This window comes from Vespula pensylvanica, chromosome 3, assembly GCF_014466175.1.
Source record: "Vespula pensylvanica isolate Volc-1 chromosome 3, ASM1446617v1, whole genome shotgun sequence".
NCBI lineage: Eukaryota > Metazoa > Arthropoda > Insecta > Hymenoptera > Vespidae > Vespula > Vespula pensylvanica.
Genome location: NC_057687.1, coordinates 7,138,377 through 7,155,071, shown reverse-complemented (window position 1 = coordinate 7,155,071; position 16,695 = coordinate 7,138,377). Strand labels below are relative to the sequence as shown.

At 32.4% G+C, this 16,695-nt stretch overlaps 2 protein-coding genes across 4 annotated transcripts; one reads left to right on the top strand and one right to left on the bottom strand.

Moving 5' to 3' along the window:
* The first annotated feature begins 9,862 nt into the window (after positions 1-9,862).
* Positions 9,863-13,671, top strand: LOC122627982 (progestin and adipoQ receptor family member 4). The gene is made up of 5 exons (XM_043809729.1): positions 9,863-10,866; positions 12,030-12,254; positions 12,358-12,461; positions 12,567-12,704; positions 12,800-13,671. Exons 1-5 carry the CDS (start codon positions 10,671-10,673, stop codon positions 13,025-13,027), a joined length of 891 nt encoding a protein of 296 aa, XP_043665664.1. The 5' UTR covers positions 9,863-10,670; the 3' UTR covers positions 13,028-13,671.
* LOC122627981 (F-box only protein 9) lies at positions 10,680-16,680 on the bottom strand. Of its 3 annotated transcripts, XR_006326955.1 has the most exons (9): positions 16,524-16,680; positions 16,107-16,331; positions 15,718-16,032; positions 15,468-15,631; positions 15,194-15,385; positions 14,871-15,111; positions 14,567-14,784; positions 11,575-11,726; positions 10,680-10,977 (listed from the first exon to the last, which is right to left on the bottom strand). XR_006326955.1 is itself a non-coding variant. In XM_043809728.1 (8 exons), the coding sequence occupies exons 1-7, from the start codon at positions 16,524-16,526 to the stop codon at positions 14,593-14,595; spliced, it is 1,332 nt and encodes a 443-aa protein (XP_043665663.1). In that variant the 5' UTR covers positions 16,527-16,680; the 3' UTR covers positions 10,680-10,977; positions 14,567-14,592. The 3 variants fall into 3 exon arrangements, 2 of the variants coding, with proteins under 2 accessions (XP_043665663.1, XP_043665661.1); XM_043809728.1 differs by lacking the exon at positions 11,575-11,726; XM_043809726.1 differs by lacking the exons at positions 10,680-10,977; positions 11,575-11,726 and having other exon boundaries at positions 13,516-14,784.
* Positions 16,681-16,695: the final 15 nt, after the last annotated feature.

Here is a 16,695-nt window from a genome sequence, read left to right as displayed (position 1 = left end):
AAAAAAAAAGAAAATCCCAACAAAAATAAAATACAAACTTAAACGAACGAGATTTCTAGTCAACTGGAAATCACCGGTCTCGAAAAACCGGTATATATCGAAGCATAAAACTAAATCGGACTGGTAACAAGATTCATTTTTATCGAAAGATAACAAGATTCATTTTTATTGATTGGTAAGTAACATTTACTATTTATTTGTATCTATTTTATCAAATAGAAAAAGTAGGTCTCTAGTTAACATCAAAAAATTATTGTTATTTCATTCTCTTTACTATTTTATTCCACTCCATTTTTGTAAGAGCAGAAATTTTCGGCAGTGACATTAATCAGTAATCGTTTAATGGAGGGGTGGAGGATAAAGTAGACGAATGTGGTAATATAAGTTTTTCGCTGCAAATTCAATTTTTTTACAAAATCAAATTCACCCGTTTTTGAAGCAAATTTACCTCTTTGCAAATCAAATTTTTTCACAAAATTCTTTCTCCAAATTATTATCTTTCAATTTTTGAGATAAGTAACGAAAAAAAAAAAAAAAAAAAAAAAAGGAGAAAGAAAAACAGAAAAAAGCACTTAGTTTTGAGTGCATTTCAAATCGTAGCTTATCAAAATCATTTGCCTAACAATTAAACGATCCAGTGAAAATCTACATGAGTTTATATTTTTAATCACACGTTTCAAATTACACTTTTACAGGAAATTACTATTTCTCATAAATCATAAAAATTCTAGACAAGTTAAATGTCAATATAACTGAGATCTGTCTAGAGACTATCTATCTAATAAAAAATAGAATTGTTTCGATTTTACTTTACTGTTTGTTGTTTCTAATTCTAGAATGAGTATCTGTAGGTTTCGAAAACCTACTTATAAGTAGTTCGATGTTACAAAGATTCGAACTTTTTGCAAGTAATATTCTTTTTCATGAAACCCAATAAATTTTCTTCGTAATGCTATAACAGGTGTTCAAATTATTTACAATATAAAATTTTTAAGAACACGAATAGACTAGAGTCACTTTATATTATTATAAAGATACTGTGGTATTCTGGCGAACTAACAAGTATATTCTATGAAAACTTTTTGAAGATCTCATTAAATTAATCACTTTTCGCGTTTTGACGTAAGATAGCAGGTGTGCATTTCGCGGTCCATTAAAAATTTAACGCGATCCATAGATTTAAAATCACTGCTCTATAAATATAAATGTAGGCGAGTCATGCATACTTGTCCCTAATATGAATAATATAAAATTTGACCGCTAGATTATAACGTGGAACCCCTGAATTTTTTGGTAGAACCCCAAGATTCTGTAAAACACATTTTGAGAATCTTTTCCGCAAGTTACTATGCTCATAAAAGATTCGAATCTACTCGGTTAGGATTCGAGTATACATACTTAATAATATTTTGTAATAATACTTGAAAGTACCATTTGTATATCTCAAAATACTTAGAAAAAATTCAAATCTGGCTCGTCTGAGTTTTGGATCTATTTGCTATTGTTTTTGTTTATGTTTTCGTAATATTCGTGAAACATTGGAATATATCCAATTAGATCGGGATCATTCTATCTGCAATATCCCATCTCTATTGTAAAAAGAATCCCACTAGAAATGATAATTAATTTCTAATCAACGAGAAGTTCATAATTTTATTATCAGACCGACGAACGATAGCAATTAGATTTGCTTTTATAAATGAACGGATGATTATGAAAACGATATAATTATGTCATATATTGTTCGTTTTTCAAATATTTTAATATTTTAGTTTGAATTATTAAAAAATTATTTTTCTATAAAATGACAAACAGAAAAAGTAAATATATATATTCTTAGGAAAAATAATTCTTGTATGTAATTAAAAAAAATGTTCAGAATAGCGTGCGATATAAAACATGCCTTTAAATATCTATTTCAAATGAGATTAGACCAATTTCATAATCACTAGTTCGAATAGCGAATAGTCTTTTTAAATATATACATATACACATATACATAACCTTCTTTATACGCCCATTTTACAGCAACCTACATTTCTATTTCTAGAGAGTCGAAGTAAAAGTGAACGCAAATTCATATGGACCACTTACCAATTACATGATCCTACGAATTTACGTAAACGTTAACTTTTTTTCCTCCCCACCAAAACGATTTACAAGGTTTAGTAATATCCTTAAATAAATAAAGAAATAAATAAAAAAGAAAAAAAAATCTTCCTTCGACGCCCCCACAAAATATCTTGAAATAGGGCACACACACACTTACATATATGTGTGGATAATTATAAAGACAGAAAATTTCCGCAAAAATGGTTCAGGGTAGGTAAGATTAAATGGTGCATATAATCGCAAACGTCTGATCCTCGGATGAGCGTGTAAGGAGGACAATACATGTAAACTTACATACGTATATATATATATATATATATATATACACATACATAAAATTAAAATATAATTTAGGGTATACAATCCGAATGAAAAGGTTTTGTATATAAAAAAGCGATACACTTTAAGAAAAAGAAAGAAGATCAAAAGCTAAAGGACCAACAAAAAAAAAAAAAAAGAAGAAAAAGAAATCTATTCTTAGAACTGATAATCGGAGATTTTCGAAAACTAAAGAACGGGAAATGAGAAATAATAAATTACTTTATCTTTTTCTATATTAGGAACGAAGAGAGATAAGAGACGAATATTTTCACGCACATTTAAAACTCGGAGAAATAATGATACGAGCTCGTATATTATCCAAATATAACTGTTATTTATTGGGTCTGCATATTTAAATATTTTTAGTCAATGATTTAAATAAAATATATATGTCAGTATTTATAATAAAATATCAGTACGTAATATAAGTGGTCAGTATCATACCGATTAATGCAAAAGCTATTAGTATTTTAATCAAAATATTTGCAAATAAAATAATTTGTCAATATTTATAATAAACCTAGATGCAACACGAATACATAATTATATATATATATATATATATATATATGCCGATCACTTATATTACGTATTAATATTTTATTATAAATACTGATCAAAATATTCATATATACTGACCATTTATTTGATAAAATATCTATCGTTGATTAATAAAAATACTGAGTAAATAAATAAAAATATATCGAAATCATTTAGCTATTAAAACCTTACGTCGAGATATTTAAATAACTTTAAGAAAAACATTGCGTAAACAAGGAAACAGTTTTTTTTATGTTCTCGGTCGCAAAATTGTCTACGATCTAGCCGTTTGCGAATGACACGCGATCGAAGAAGCACCTTCTCTAAGGACGTTTCAATTAAATTCTCTTCTCTCTGCAGACAACACTCTTGACATGCTCGTGGCGGAGCTCGCGGAAAATTTCTTCGACGTTTTGTTTGACTCGTCTTTTACGAATAGACGACACGTTTCTCTTCCGCATTGCAAACGAGCCAACACAACCGAGGAGAGACTTTAATTCGTCGCGAACTTGACTTCTCTGTCGAATTCCCTCCTCCCTCTGTCTCATTCTAACGAAACATTATTTTTAATGACGTGGAAGATAAAAAGAGAGAGAGAGAGAGAGAGAGAGAGAGGGAGGAAGGAGGAAGAAAAAAAACAGACCTTTTACGTGGCGATTTATACCGACCGAATTGACACGCGATGTTCAATAATACAACGTATGTTGTTAAATACACAAAATATGTATATATAAGAGAAAAACATTGATACGATGAAATCAAGAGCGATAACGAAATGGTAAATTTTTCTCTTCGTATATCTTAAGCTTATCGACAAAATTTACTGTGTCTAGAGAATCTACACAATAAATTTATTATTGTCAAAATTCAAAATGGAAACTACAACTCGGCTGGAATGAAACTTTTCTACTCGTTAAAGGGGAAAATTAAAATGGGGGAAGAAAATAATAATAATGAACGATCACGTGCAATAGTACTCGATAACGAACGTGATAAAGTATACGATTGTATAAAACGAACCTATTGGTATCGGGTTTTCCTAGATACAAGTGGACTCCGAAGAAGGATATTTTAAAACCCTTCGCGATCCAACGCGTTTTTCCGAGGACAAATATGTCTTTCATTGCTAATATTTATATCTATTCTCTTCCTCGATGAAAATTATTCTTTCACCCTCCTACCTCGTTTTATTTAAACGAGATTAGAAGCGAAAAGTGTATGCACTCGCGTATGCGATACGTGATACTGTTCGGATCTCGAACACGCTCGTGAACGATTCGAAAGACGAATAGTGGTGGCGAACACCGTTGCTTAGCTTAGGGTTCCCTTCTAAGGCCGATCTTCCGGTGAAACTCACGAAGAGGCACTAACGCACCAACCACGACTGACACAACCATAAGAACTTCATGGAGAATCTCTATCCTCTTTCCTCGCTCTATCAGAAAGATTCTTGGAGAGGGGATACAGACTCGCGGCATTGGCCTCGATACAGCGCCACTACTTCCCTCTCTTTTTCTCTTCAACTCTCAGTCGAAAGAGTTATCGAGTCGTTACACACGAGCACTTTATAAGTTAATAGATTCAATTGAGTGCACTACGTCTATGGCCCTTGAAAGAAATAAATGAGCCTCTGTATCTTTCTTTGGACAAGCTTATGTAATTTTCGAAAATTTAAAGATAACTTTCCTATAGATATAATTATTTTGTATTTACAACGTATTATGGTATAATTGTTTTTCTTTTTTCTTTTCTTTTCTTATATTTGATCGTCTATCATAAACTTTTTATTGGAAAAGATTACAGAAACAGTACTGGATGATAAAACTTACCTATATGTACCCTTGCTTTGTGGACTATCATAATCAATACGCCTACGTTTGTGTTCATACTGAGGCGAACCCGCTGAATGGGAACGAGTCCTAGAGTGGCTGCGTGAACGATGACGTCTTCTGCTTCGTGGCATCTGTAACAAAGTGTCCCAATTTTGATAATATATAATATATAGAATTGTTATATAGAAGCTTTATAAAAATTCTTGGCATGTATATTATCTTAAAAATATAAAGGTATAAGTTCATAATTCAGAAAATTGGTATATTAACAGACTGTATTTTTAAATATAATTAATAATTGTGTTCGATAATACATCGACTTCTTAAAATAATATTAAACTTTTGTCAGATAGACGAGATGAAGTCAACAATTTTCTTAACCTTGAGAGGTTAGAAGTTTAATGACTATGTTTATGAAAACAGCATTATGGGAATAATTATACTTTTCTTCGAAAATATGAATTACCGAAAGCAACAACATGGATTTATTCAACTAACAGGAAACCTTAAAGCATATAAAAGTTATCTCTACTTAGGAAAAATGCAGGATATATAAAAAAATTTCTATAAAACTAAATAAATACGATGATCTTTCCTTTTCCATGATTGTTATTTTACTGTATATTAACAATGCTAATAATTAATATCACCTCGACCAATGACTCATACGACAGTTAATATAGAAAAACTTAACAATTGTAATTAATCTTAAAACATGTAAATACATGCAATGAATATGAGTTTCTATGATGTATACGCAATAAACAATGGAGGCCTATAATTTTGAAAAGGAGCAAGACCGTTCGTTGCGGGAGAATTTCCATGAAAAATTATCAATGGAGTTTTCTAAAAACTAATGATAGAAGAGAAGCAAAATCGGCAAGAGAGCTGACAAATATGAGAATACGCTCTATATTTACAGAGATACTCTTGAAAGTTTTCAAGAAAAAAAGAGGACTAGGACCAGATTTGCCTTACTGAAGCCAGACTCCTTGTACTTACATTCGGAATCCGAAACAGGCTTACTTGGTCCCAAATGAAATCGAAGACGGACGAAATCCAGGAGCGTGAAGATGATGCTTGTGGTACGAGACTGTTTTTCGACAACGTTGAGGACATCGGCTCAAAAAATTCTGTAAAACGTGGGCATTCGCATCGTAAAAGTATAATAAAGATCTACAAAAGAGATCAGCCCACTCCGAAAGATATAAAAGAAAAAAAAAATATTTTTTGTCTGCGAAGGATAAAAAATCATAGTATTCCTTTTGTACAACTACATTACTCGTTATCAAGATAAACGCGTGAACCTACAAATACGCGACGCAATATACGAAATTATAACGTTATGAAAAAGACGTCTATAAAACCCCGCCAAAACCATCTTGCTCGCAAGTACTGACGAAAACGCGTATATATAGGAACGTTCAAAAACGACAGCATGATACGTGCATCATCTATGATGAAAATCTTGAGAAAAATGGAATGACAATGAGAGAGAAATTGGCACGCGTGGGCATGCTGGGACAAATATATAAAAATCGATGCTAACCGAGCGATTTCAACTTCTCATAACTATTTAACTTCTCGTCGTCCATTTGCTTGGTAAAGAACGAATATCGTGATGACGATGTACGGCCAAAGGCGTGCATCGTTCGTGAAAGATGTGAAAAAGCTGTAAAAGTTCGTGCATAAAAAGCGCAATAGTCCGCAAAGTGTACGCCATAAGGGAATGTTCATGAAATGGCGGCCATCTTGGAGTTGTGAAGGAAAGCATCAGGTACAAAAGCGAATACGCAAAGCATACGCGTCGAGTTTGTTTCGGGCATTTATAGAACTTAATATCGTCCAAAATAAACTCGACGCGTTACGATATCATTATGAATATAATTACTTACGTTGGAGAAAGGAAATGTGCTCGCTTGGTCCCCAAAATCGAGCTCGAAAACACGATATCCAAGAGCACGACGACGTGCAAACGTACGACACTTTAGTGTGACAACGACGTGGACGTCGGATCGATGCGATTGGTGAGCGCTGCTCGGTTATATTCGTTTATGGTCGTGATTCCGACCGCTGACGAATCTAGCCGAAGGCGCACGAATGTACCCGATCTATCCTCAAATCACCGAGCTTTAGTAAATTCAAGGAGGATCTTTACTTAACTCGTGTCTGAGCTTTATAGAAAATGGATGTTTATCAAAAATACAAGGAATATTATCTAATCAACTTTATCTTTCTAACGGCACAATATGTTTACAAAAATAAATTACATTTACTAACGTTTCATTTTCTCTATGTTCGATTAAATCGATATGATTATGATCATTCATGAAAATATCACGATACTTAGTCACGAAGAACAAAAATGATAGATACAGACGATGTATATGTGCACACGTGATTCGTCATAGGAGAGATGTATTCTATTTTACATATGTACGACTTGAGCAACGTTCGAGATGAGAATCGAAATATGTGTATATCGAAAGTATTCGCGCATCTCGAAATTTAAATCCAATAAAATAAATTAAATGTAAAAATGAGACGTATAATTGTACGAAAAATTACGGGCATCTTAATTTCACGATCAATTAGAAAGAATGATCAATTAAACGGAATATTAATGAATCAAGAGCACTGTGCACGTTGAGTGGATTATATCGGCGTAAAAATTCTAACCTCCAATCGACGAAAATGAAGATATAATTTATCTCTCACACGTAAGAAATTATAAACATAATCGATAACCCCAATTTCTTTTACGAATTCTCGTAAGATTAATAAAGATTAAAATAAATTATTATTAATAAGCATAATAATAATATTAAAAATTTTGAATGAATTTAAACACACCTGCGTCCAGATTAGGCTTCTAAGAATATCTGCGAGTCCGCATCGAATCAGATTTAATAGATTCCATAACATATTCACGCTGAATTTCTCGTATACACATTAAATTAATCGCGTAAGCACAACCTACAAAGTGTAAACACTTGAGCTACGAATAGCGAGTTGATGATCTGGCCGCGTTATCATAGGTGGCACCACCAACGCGCAAACGATATTTGTACATAGACTACCGGCATCTTTATCGATAAATATTTCAATATTTTAGCGGTTCGACGTTTGCACGTCATAAATGACGACCCATTTTTCTATTTTTTCTTTTTTATTCCTTTCATTAAATATAACTGTTTCGATCAAGAATCACGTTAATAAAATATCATGATATGTTATATTTTGTTGATCCTAAAATATGTCTATAACGCATTTTGATTGAAGCAACTAAGTTAAGGAAAAAAAAAAAAAATAGTTGCTTAGAATAAAACTCACGTAGTGTTTTTATGACAGTATTTCTTGATCTTGTACCGGACATAGCAAAAGTATTATATAAGGGGGGAAACCTACAAAATGAATTAATAAATAATAATAATAATAATGATGATAATAATAATAATAATAATAACAATAATAATAATAATAATAATGATAATGATAATAATGGCAATAATAAGAAGAAGAATAGAAAAAAAGATAAGTTTTTATCGATCATAAGAACGTTAGGATAAAAAGACAAACAAATCACACAGTCGCTAAATATTCTATCGCTTTTTATCGTAGGTTTTACCTCGTTCAAAGTGAAAAATTCAGAATGATCGAAGATAAATCGTCGAGTCGTCGCCATGGAAATTGATCTCGATAGATCAGGCCATAAGATAGTGCACCTTTTCTGAAACATATTCCAATTGTTCCATATTGTTGCAAAATCGATCGAATTTAAAATTGCATTAAAAAAAGTTCGCATGAAAAAAAAATAGTATATATGAAAGAAAAAGAAATTAACTACTGCAAATCGATCGATCGTTCGTAATTTGGAAACTATTCAAATTGTGTGTTATACTCTTATAACCATTGCCCTTCTTTCTATCTTTAAGCTTTCAAAGAAGAGAAAACTTGTGACACTTGGAATGATTCATATTTATGTCTGTGTGATAAATTAGTCATGTACGTATAACACGAATGTTAACATTTCTTTTTCTTTTTTTTTTTTTTGTTATAAATATATAATAAAATATAAAAAAAAAATAAATTGCTTTTAATTAAAAAGCGATGAAAATACAATTAATTTCAGCGTGGAATAGCAAAAGTCGATAGACCAATGTAAAAACATAACTCTTACGTCTGTTCCACGTGACACAACTGGACCTGCGCCAATCACGATGCGGCTCACGCGAGTTACTCGATCGGCGGATTAATAATTAGACCGCATTCGTAATAACGAGGTCATGAAATAAACCCAAGATTGAAATAATCCAATATGCACAGATTAAAAAAAGAAAATTCTGAAATCGAATTCATTAATAAACTTGATAGAAAATTTGTCGATAAAAAAAAAAAAAAAGAAAAAGAAATAGAAAGAAAATCATAAAATTTCAAATGTTCATTTTGTCTATTAATTAACATATAAAACTTACAGGAATATCGTTCTGTCACGAGTACCGTTCGATGCGCCACTGACTCGATTGCAGAAAGCTCTAACGAGGGAAAAGCTCATGGAAGAAAATGTAAAGCATTCAAAATGGAAGATTCGTAAGAGGAACGTTCAACTCACCTGTTCCCTGAAAGACAACAAACTTCGAATATTCTTCGTTCGAAAGGATGACGATCGGGAAAAATTTGAAAGGCTCTTCGATGTAAGATAGAGAAAGATTCGTGGCGCGGATCGCGCGCCCATCTTAATCGCTTATCTAGGACTCACCGAGCGTGGTAGATGCTTGCGGTATGTCTCATCGTTTTGGCGCATGCGCGATGACACAACCAACCCTAGGTAGATGTGACCTTCAGCGAGTATAAGAGAGGGCGAACAAATTTGAACCATATTTTTGCAGCACACCCACGTTAGAGAAGGAATCATGACGTTGCAGCAAAAATCTTTAATCTTCGTGTATCTATATACTTGACGATTAATTCTCTACTTTTGATAGAACATAACACAAACGTATAAGTTGACATTAGGAGGATGAGTTGATAAGAAACTACAAGTCGTTCCATTGAAAATATTAATATATCCTCATGCTATCGTGCTAAATATTATCGGCGGTAAATTTGAAATTATCAATAGTAAAAAACAAATACGTAAAACGATCTATCGATCGATTATAATGGAATAACTTCATGTATTTCTATCTAAAATCCATAAGATAGCATGGGTAAAAATCTATATCTCTTGTTAATTATATTTCAAGCTAGATCACGATTTGGAAGATCTTAGAGTCGCTCTGAAATCGAGTTACCCTTCGTGCGTCAGAAAGACGATCGATGGATTTGGTTGTCCCGGCAACGCGCGAATGCCGTTGGAGGACCGCCGCAGAAGCAGAAACTCTGATGGCGGGAGTATCCGTGTGTTGGAGGAAAAGGGGTTGTTAAAGTGGAAGAGAGGAGTGGAGAGAAGTGAAGAGAGGAGGAGAACGCGACAACGACGACGACGACGACTACTGGTGGAGGTGGTAATGGTGGTGGTGGTTGAAGTGAAGGAGGTGGAGGAGAGATTGGCTGATCGACTCTGATCGACGCTAACGATGCAGTGACAAAGTCAGCTACAGTAGAGAGAGGACGTTTCTTTTTGGGAGTTCTCTCCGAACCTTCTATCGCGCAGTCTCGTGTTCTCCACGCGTTCTTTCACAAACAATCATCATCTTCCCAGCTGACTATCACGATCAATCTTTTCGCACAACGTCACGTCAAAAGAACAAATTATTATTGTGCGATGCCACGGAGGCCAACGTCCCTCCGCAGCAACAATTTAATATCAGTCGAATCATCAAAACGGAAGGGACCACTTCGCGAGACGTCAATGACGTTAGGATGTACACCGCAAACGGCGAGAGGAAAGAACGAAACTCGTCAGAAAATCTTTTCCTTCGAAGATGGGTCGACATGCCGAGACATCTCCAATTTAATCCGCACATACGTACTGGTTACAGGCCTCTCATGACCGTCCGTCAATGTATCGGTAGTCTCTTTTATATCCACAATGAGACCGTCAACATCATGACGCATGGTAAGCGTTCAAATCTATCAAGCTCTGACGTTTTATTAATTCTCAAAGAAACTTTTATTTCATACTTGAGAAACGAATTCTTCTTATATGCTTGACTTCATTTATTTATCGCTACAAAAAAAAAATTATTATAACGTACAGAATAAGTGGTTGCATCGAGGAAATAACCGTGAATATGATCCCAAGGAATCAATTACATACATGCTTGGTAACCAAGCTACATTGATTTTGTCCTATATGTATCATATATTGATTTATAGATTTTTTCATGTCTAAAATACAGCATGTAAACGATTTACTCGAGCTAAGCATACGATCTAAAATAATAATTAGATCTTGTCGTACCACTTAATATCTCTGATAAATGAGTATATATTATAAAATTTGAATTCGATCGATATTTAAGGAAGACGCCGATAAGTGACGTAAATATATAACTAAAATAATAGATAAAACCGTAGAGATAAGTGTATCAATTAAAAATTAATTACGATAGCAAAGGCCACATGTTCGATAAAACGTCTATATAATCGAAACGTTCTATAAATCGAAAAAGTTCAAGTTTGATAAAAAAAAAAAAAAAAAAAAAAAATTACATACATGTAAAATTAATAATCAACTTTAGGGAGAAAAAAAGTATTCAATGACGTAGTAACATCTAATCGATTTTCGTTTAAAGCAATTAAAAAAAAAGGTTTACCATCTTACCATTCGGGTTATAGGATATCCCTTAGATTTATATAATTGGATAAAATGTAAAGACAGGGTTAAGGTCAAGGTGCGCTAGACGGGACTTCCGTATAAGCAGTCGTTCTTTTTTCAAGGACGCAATGCAGGGTGACGATCAATCGATGCGACAGCTATTAAGAATAATGTATATTAAATTAATATGAAAAATTATAAATACTACTGAGTATTACTTTTTTTAAATAGAAGAAAAGTAAACGCTATTAGATGAAAATTACGTGAAATTACGTGAAAAAATACGATGAAAATCAATCGCTATTAATGAATATATACACATATGCATTAAACATTGGATTTTAATAGGTCGAAATTTGTTTTCCATAATCAAAAAATTTTTGGAAAAGGGAAATTATTAAGCTATTTCTTCTATTATAATAAATAAGAAAACAAAATTTTGAATTTTTTTTATCTTATAGGTTTCGCAATCTTATACATGTTGTGGACCATACCTCGTTGGCTTCCATGGCACACGCAAGGAATACTCGGAGCAATATTATCTTGGTGTCACTTGATAGGGGCAGTTAGTCCATGGATCGGATCCTTTATTTATCATGTTTTCATGAACGTTAATTATGACGAAGCCTTTTATAGATCGTTATTAAGACTCGATATGATCGGTATTTGGCTATGTCAAAGTTTCGGTAATTCTTGTCACGTCAGAAGACTTACAATTTCGAACCAATTTGTTCGATCTTTCTTCTCAATTAATTAAAAAGTTTATAATAAATATTTCTTTTATTTCAGGAGCTATTCCGATGATGGCAGCGTCGGTTCATTGTTTGCCTGATAATCACTGGTACTGCTGTATTTTTATTTACTGCTTTCTCAGTATATGGGGTCTTCTAAAGGTGATATATATATATATATATATATATATATATACTGCGTTATTAAATGTGTAAATGTAAGACGCACCAGAAAATTTATATGTATTTATCGGGACACATTTGTAGGCAATGCACGCGAAATCTCCGTGGGAAAGGAGACTATGTTTCGCACCTCCTTTCTTAATGAGAATGTTCATAATGACCATGAGGTGTTTCGGTATCGGTGGTGGTTCGCCCAAAGCTTTAACTCATATCGTCTTACAGGTATCTCTATATTTTTCAATTATTCGTTTAAAAAAAAAAAAGAACATCGATTTTCGTTTACAAAAGAAATATCTGAATATTTTTGTGTACTTTAGGATTTAATAGCTGTAATAGGTGCGATTGTCGGTGCTCTTCGTATTCCTGAAAAATGGATGCCAGGAAAATTAGATTTCATATTGAATTCTCACAATCTGATGCACGTGTTGGTCGTTCTAGCAGTTTGTTCCATGCATACCGCTACTATCGAGGATCTAACTTGGATGGCTGATCAATCCACGTGTAATGAAACAAATGCTTCTTCGATGATAAATGAAGAATTGTGATCGATTCGTAATAACGTCATTTTGCGATAGTCTGTGATAAGATACAGTTGGTAAATTGTTCAATGCAATTGCATAAGAAGCTAAGAATGCTGAAATGTTTCGAGATCGATACATACATGGTTCAAAAGCAATGTATCTAGACAGAAGCTAATCGTAAAGCTATCTGATAATATGGATGGTATGTTCAGGATGTTCGAAGTACAAGTGCAAGTACAAAGATATATGTATACTATATATATTATGCAATATATAATATATATTGTTTCGGTATCGATAGTGAATATGGTAGCTTTATGTAATATAAATACATATATATATATATGCGCGTGTGTGTATATATATATATATATATACATACATATTACATGAGTATCCAAATTCATGTTAATATATGACTTCGAAGTCGAATCACGCAGCAGGATTGCGGATTTAATAAGAAAAGGAAGAGTCTGTTAAGACGATATGTTTTCTAAGTAAAATAGGCATTCTAAGCACATCAAAAATATGTTTATTGTATGGTTGTAATTATCGATATCATCACCTACCAATGTCCCCAAAGACGTTTCCAATTTCTCATTTCTATAAATTCTTACACTTTACTATACCAAATCCGATATTTAGAGAAATAAAATTGTTCAAAAATATGGACGTTCATTAAATTCCATCATCGCTCGATTATATACAGTACTATAGTCTTTTTCGACTCGAATTCTTTTTTAATGATTTTATTTTAAAACAATATTAATAGTCACATAGTAGATGTAGATCAAGTCAATAAATAGATCTTTTAACTGTTTTGACATCTATTAAATAATTAGCTTTCGTGTAATATAGAGTTAATCGATATATATTAATACTTTTATGAATTATTTTTTACGTGTACTTTGATTGAAAGTATATTGCAAGTTAGTTCACTTATAGTTTATTATTATTTCTAGCGATCGCATGATATATAAAGATTTCGAATCATAAATATTATATATACATATAAACGTACCATGCGTTCGCTATCAAAATTAAATTCTAACAACTATTTTGCGAAATAGACCGTGTACGTGTAATTATTTTGAGATGAAATTAAAATGATACAACATTTCACATATAAGCACCTACTTTTAAAAGCACATAAGGCACCATATAAGTGCTTAAAGCAATAATAAATCACAATGAAAAGTTATGTATAGATATATAAATATAGACTTAATGAAAAATAACACTATTAAAATTAATAAAGATAAAGATTATTTTTACATCTACAATATCCAAATATTATAGAACTTTAAAAATATCGCTAATCGATAGTATAAGCAATCTGTATAGCCTTACTACTGCTTTTCTGTAACTCAAGCTTTACGTTCCGAATATACGTAACAAAATAATTATATCACGCGACAATATGTCACAGGACACATTTTCCTTTTTAAAGATTTTAAATAATAATATTTTAATGAACATTTGTATAGAAGAAATTTGTAATTTTTTAATTTATCTTTTGTTATTCTTATGTTGTTTAAATTCTTATCAATATATTCTTCTTACCAAATCTGATTCTCAAGCAATTTTTATCACTGCAATGGGGCCTCACTTTCCTGAGTATAACTCTTAACTCTGCTAAACCTGAATGGTGGGTATCGTCCGCTAAGATTCATAGTGTTTACGCATGGTTCCTGCCCATTTCTATATCTAGTAAATATATTATATCTTAGCCATGATAGTTGTGAATTAATCCTTCTATGGTGATTTTGAATTTCAAACTCCTGAAAGAAAATGTTATTTTTCTTATTAACAATTTCCATTACCAAGAAACATATTGCATAAGATATGGAAAAAAAAAAAAACGTACAACATGAAATGTTTGTTCTCCGCTATCATGTACTGTCTCTCTTTGTCTCCTTCTACGACACGTATTATTATTTCCTTTAGTATCCTGTCTTTTGAGTACCAATGTAACGAAATTATCGCATAATCTGTAGTGTCCTATCAATACTGAAGAATTTCGTGGGATACGATTTTTTAAACTATTAACAGAGGTTTGTGCTTCATCTGTAGATGTCAGCATAAGGACTCTTCCTTCGGGAAAAAATCTATGTATTGAAACGAATATTAAATGTGGAAAATATTCAATAATAACTCATAAAGATCATCAATAACTCACTGTCAATTTACCTCAGGTACCTGAAGTATTCAACCAAATGCCAATGTTTATAAAATTGATCTTGAAAACTGTTTTCTCCATGGCGAATGTAACTTGTTTTACTGATGTAACATCCATTATATCTTAATCTAGGCCGTTGTACGTACATGTCCCTCCATGATTGATATTTTGGTTCATAAGTTCCACAATTTACACCCCATACCCTAAAAATTAACAAAAAACAATAAAACAAAAGATCATGTTATAATATTACATAAAAATAGAACTTCTATATTTCTTATTTACTTGATACAAGCAAGTCTCCATATTTCTGGGTCTCTTGCAGATATATAAAATCCGCGGCATACTCTAGAGAACATTTCAAGTGATCTCAAATCAAGTTCTGAAGAAACGACCCATCGCAAAATGTAAAGTATTATTTCCATTGGTAAAGCAGATATATGTGTTGTCTGAAAGAAAAAATATCAAAATCTAGATTATATACTATACTAGATTTCATTAATAAAATTTTAATGTTTGTAAACGAAACACCCACACTTTGTTCAAATTTTCGAAAGCAAACACATTGATTGCGGTTGACAATTCTCGATAGTTTAACAGATAGATCGCTTTCATCTTCAGCATCTTCTTCTTCGTCTTTGTCATTGTCATCCGCATTATGTGTATCATTATCAATACTTCCAAGATTATCATCCGATTCAAATCTTTCTCGTGATTTTATTTTTGTTGATTCATACAAACGAAATTCAATGTCAGGGACTAATTGTACGGCACGCTTATAAAATTGAATTGCTTCATACAACTTCCCGCTTTGTTCGTGTTCTACACCTTTAAGGAACAAATTCTTTGCCTAAAAAAAAATGATACAGTTTGACTTTCAAGCTGAAAAATATCATCATCACATTAAGCACGTATTCTACATACTTTGTTTTCAATAGATTGTGAATCATCCTTAGATACTTCTGTACTGACAGACCGAGTAGAATGTGTTTTAGATATATCTCGTTTCGGTGATATTTCCAGTTCACGTTGCCACTGCTCTCTGAATGATGTTAATGCATCTTCAACATTTTGATCCTTTAAAAAAGAAGATGCTTCTTGATCATCTCCACCGTCATCCGAATCATTACTCGTACCACCAACGTTACTCTATCAAAATATGAAGAAAAAACAAATAATTAACAACAATGATAACAATGATAACATCACACGATACTATTATGTTCTATAAAAATATAGTGTACTATACAAATATAGGTTATGTTGATCGTCGCAACGGTGAACCTGCGAAATGTACAATTACGATCTAACGTCAACTCAAACAAAATATGTCATTCTTACCATTGTTTATTTTTACTCAATTTCTGTAATGTTTCTTCTTCAACGCTTGAATTCTCGGTCAGAAAAGCGTACAACACAGCAAAAGTACAATTTCGCGAAAGCAACCGCCGCCATGGTTCTCGTCTGCCTACAATTACGTTTCTTTTTTTTTCGTTTATTCTACCCATAGTAT

Bases quoted from the DNA above. Each gene is read 5' to 3' on its own strand.
- LOC122627982 (XM_043809729.1), top strand. From the start codon at position 10,671: ATGTACACCGCAAACGGCGAGAGGAAAGAACGAAACTCGTCAGAAAAT. The intron at 12,255-12,357 runs GTAATTCTTGTC...CTTTTATTTCAG, and splicing joins TTGGCTATGTCAAAGTTTCG to GAGCTATTCCGATGATGGCA. The intron at 12,462-12,566 runs GTGATATATATA...ACACATTTGTAG, and splicing joins GTATATGGGGTCTTCTAAAG to GCAATGCACGCGAAATCTCC.
- LOC122627981 (XM_043809728.1), bottom strand. The intron at 15,632-15,717 runs GTGGGTGTTTCG...TTTTTCTTTCAG, and splicing joins TTCGAAAATTTGAACAAAGT to ACAACACATATATCTGCTTT. The intron at 15,112-15,193 runs GTAAATTGACAG...TTCAATACATAG, and splicing joins GAATACTTCAGGTACCTGAG to ATTTTTTCCCGAAGGAAGAG.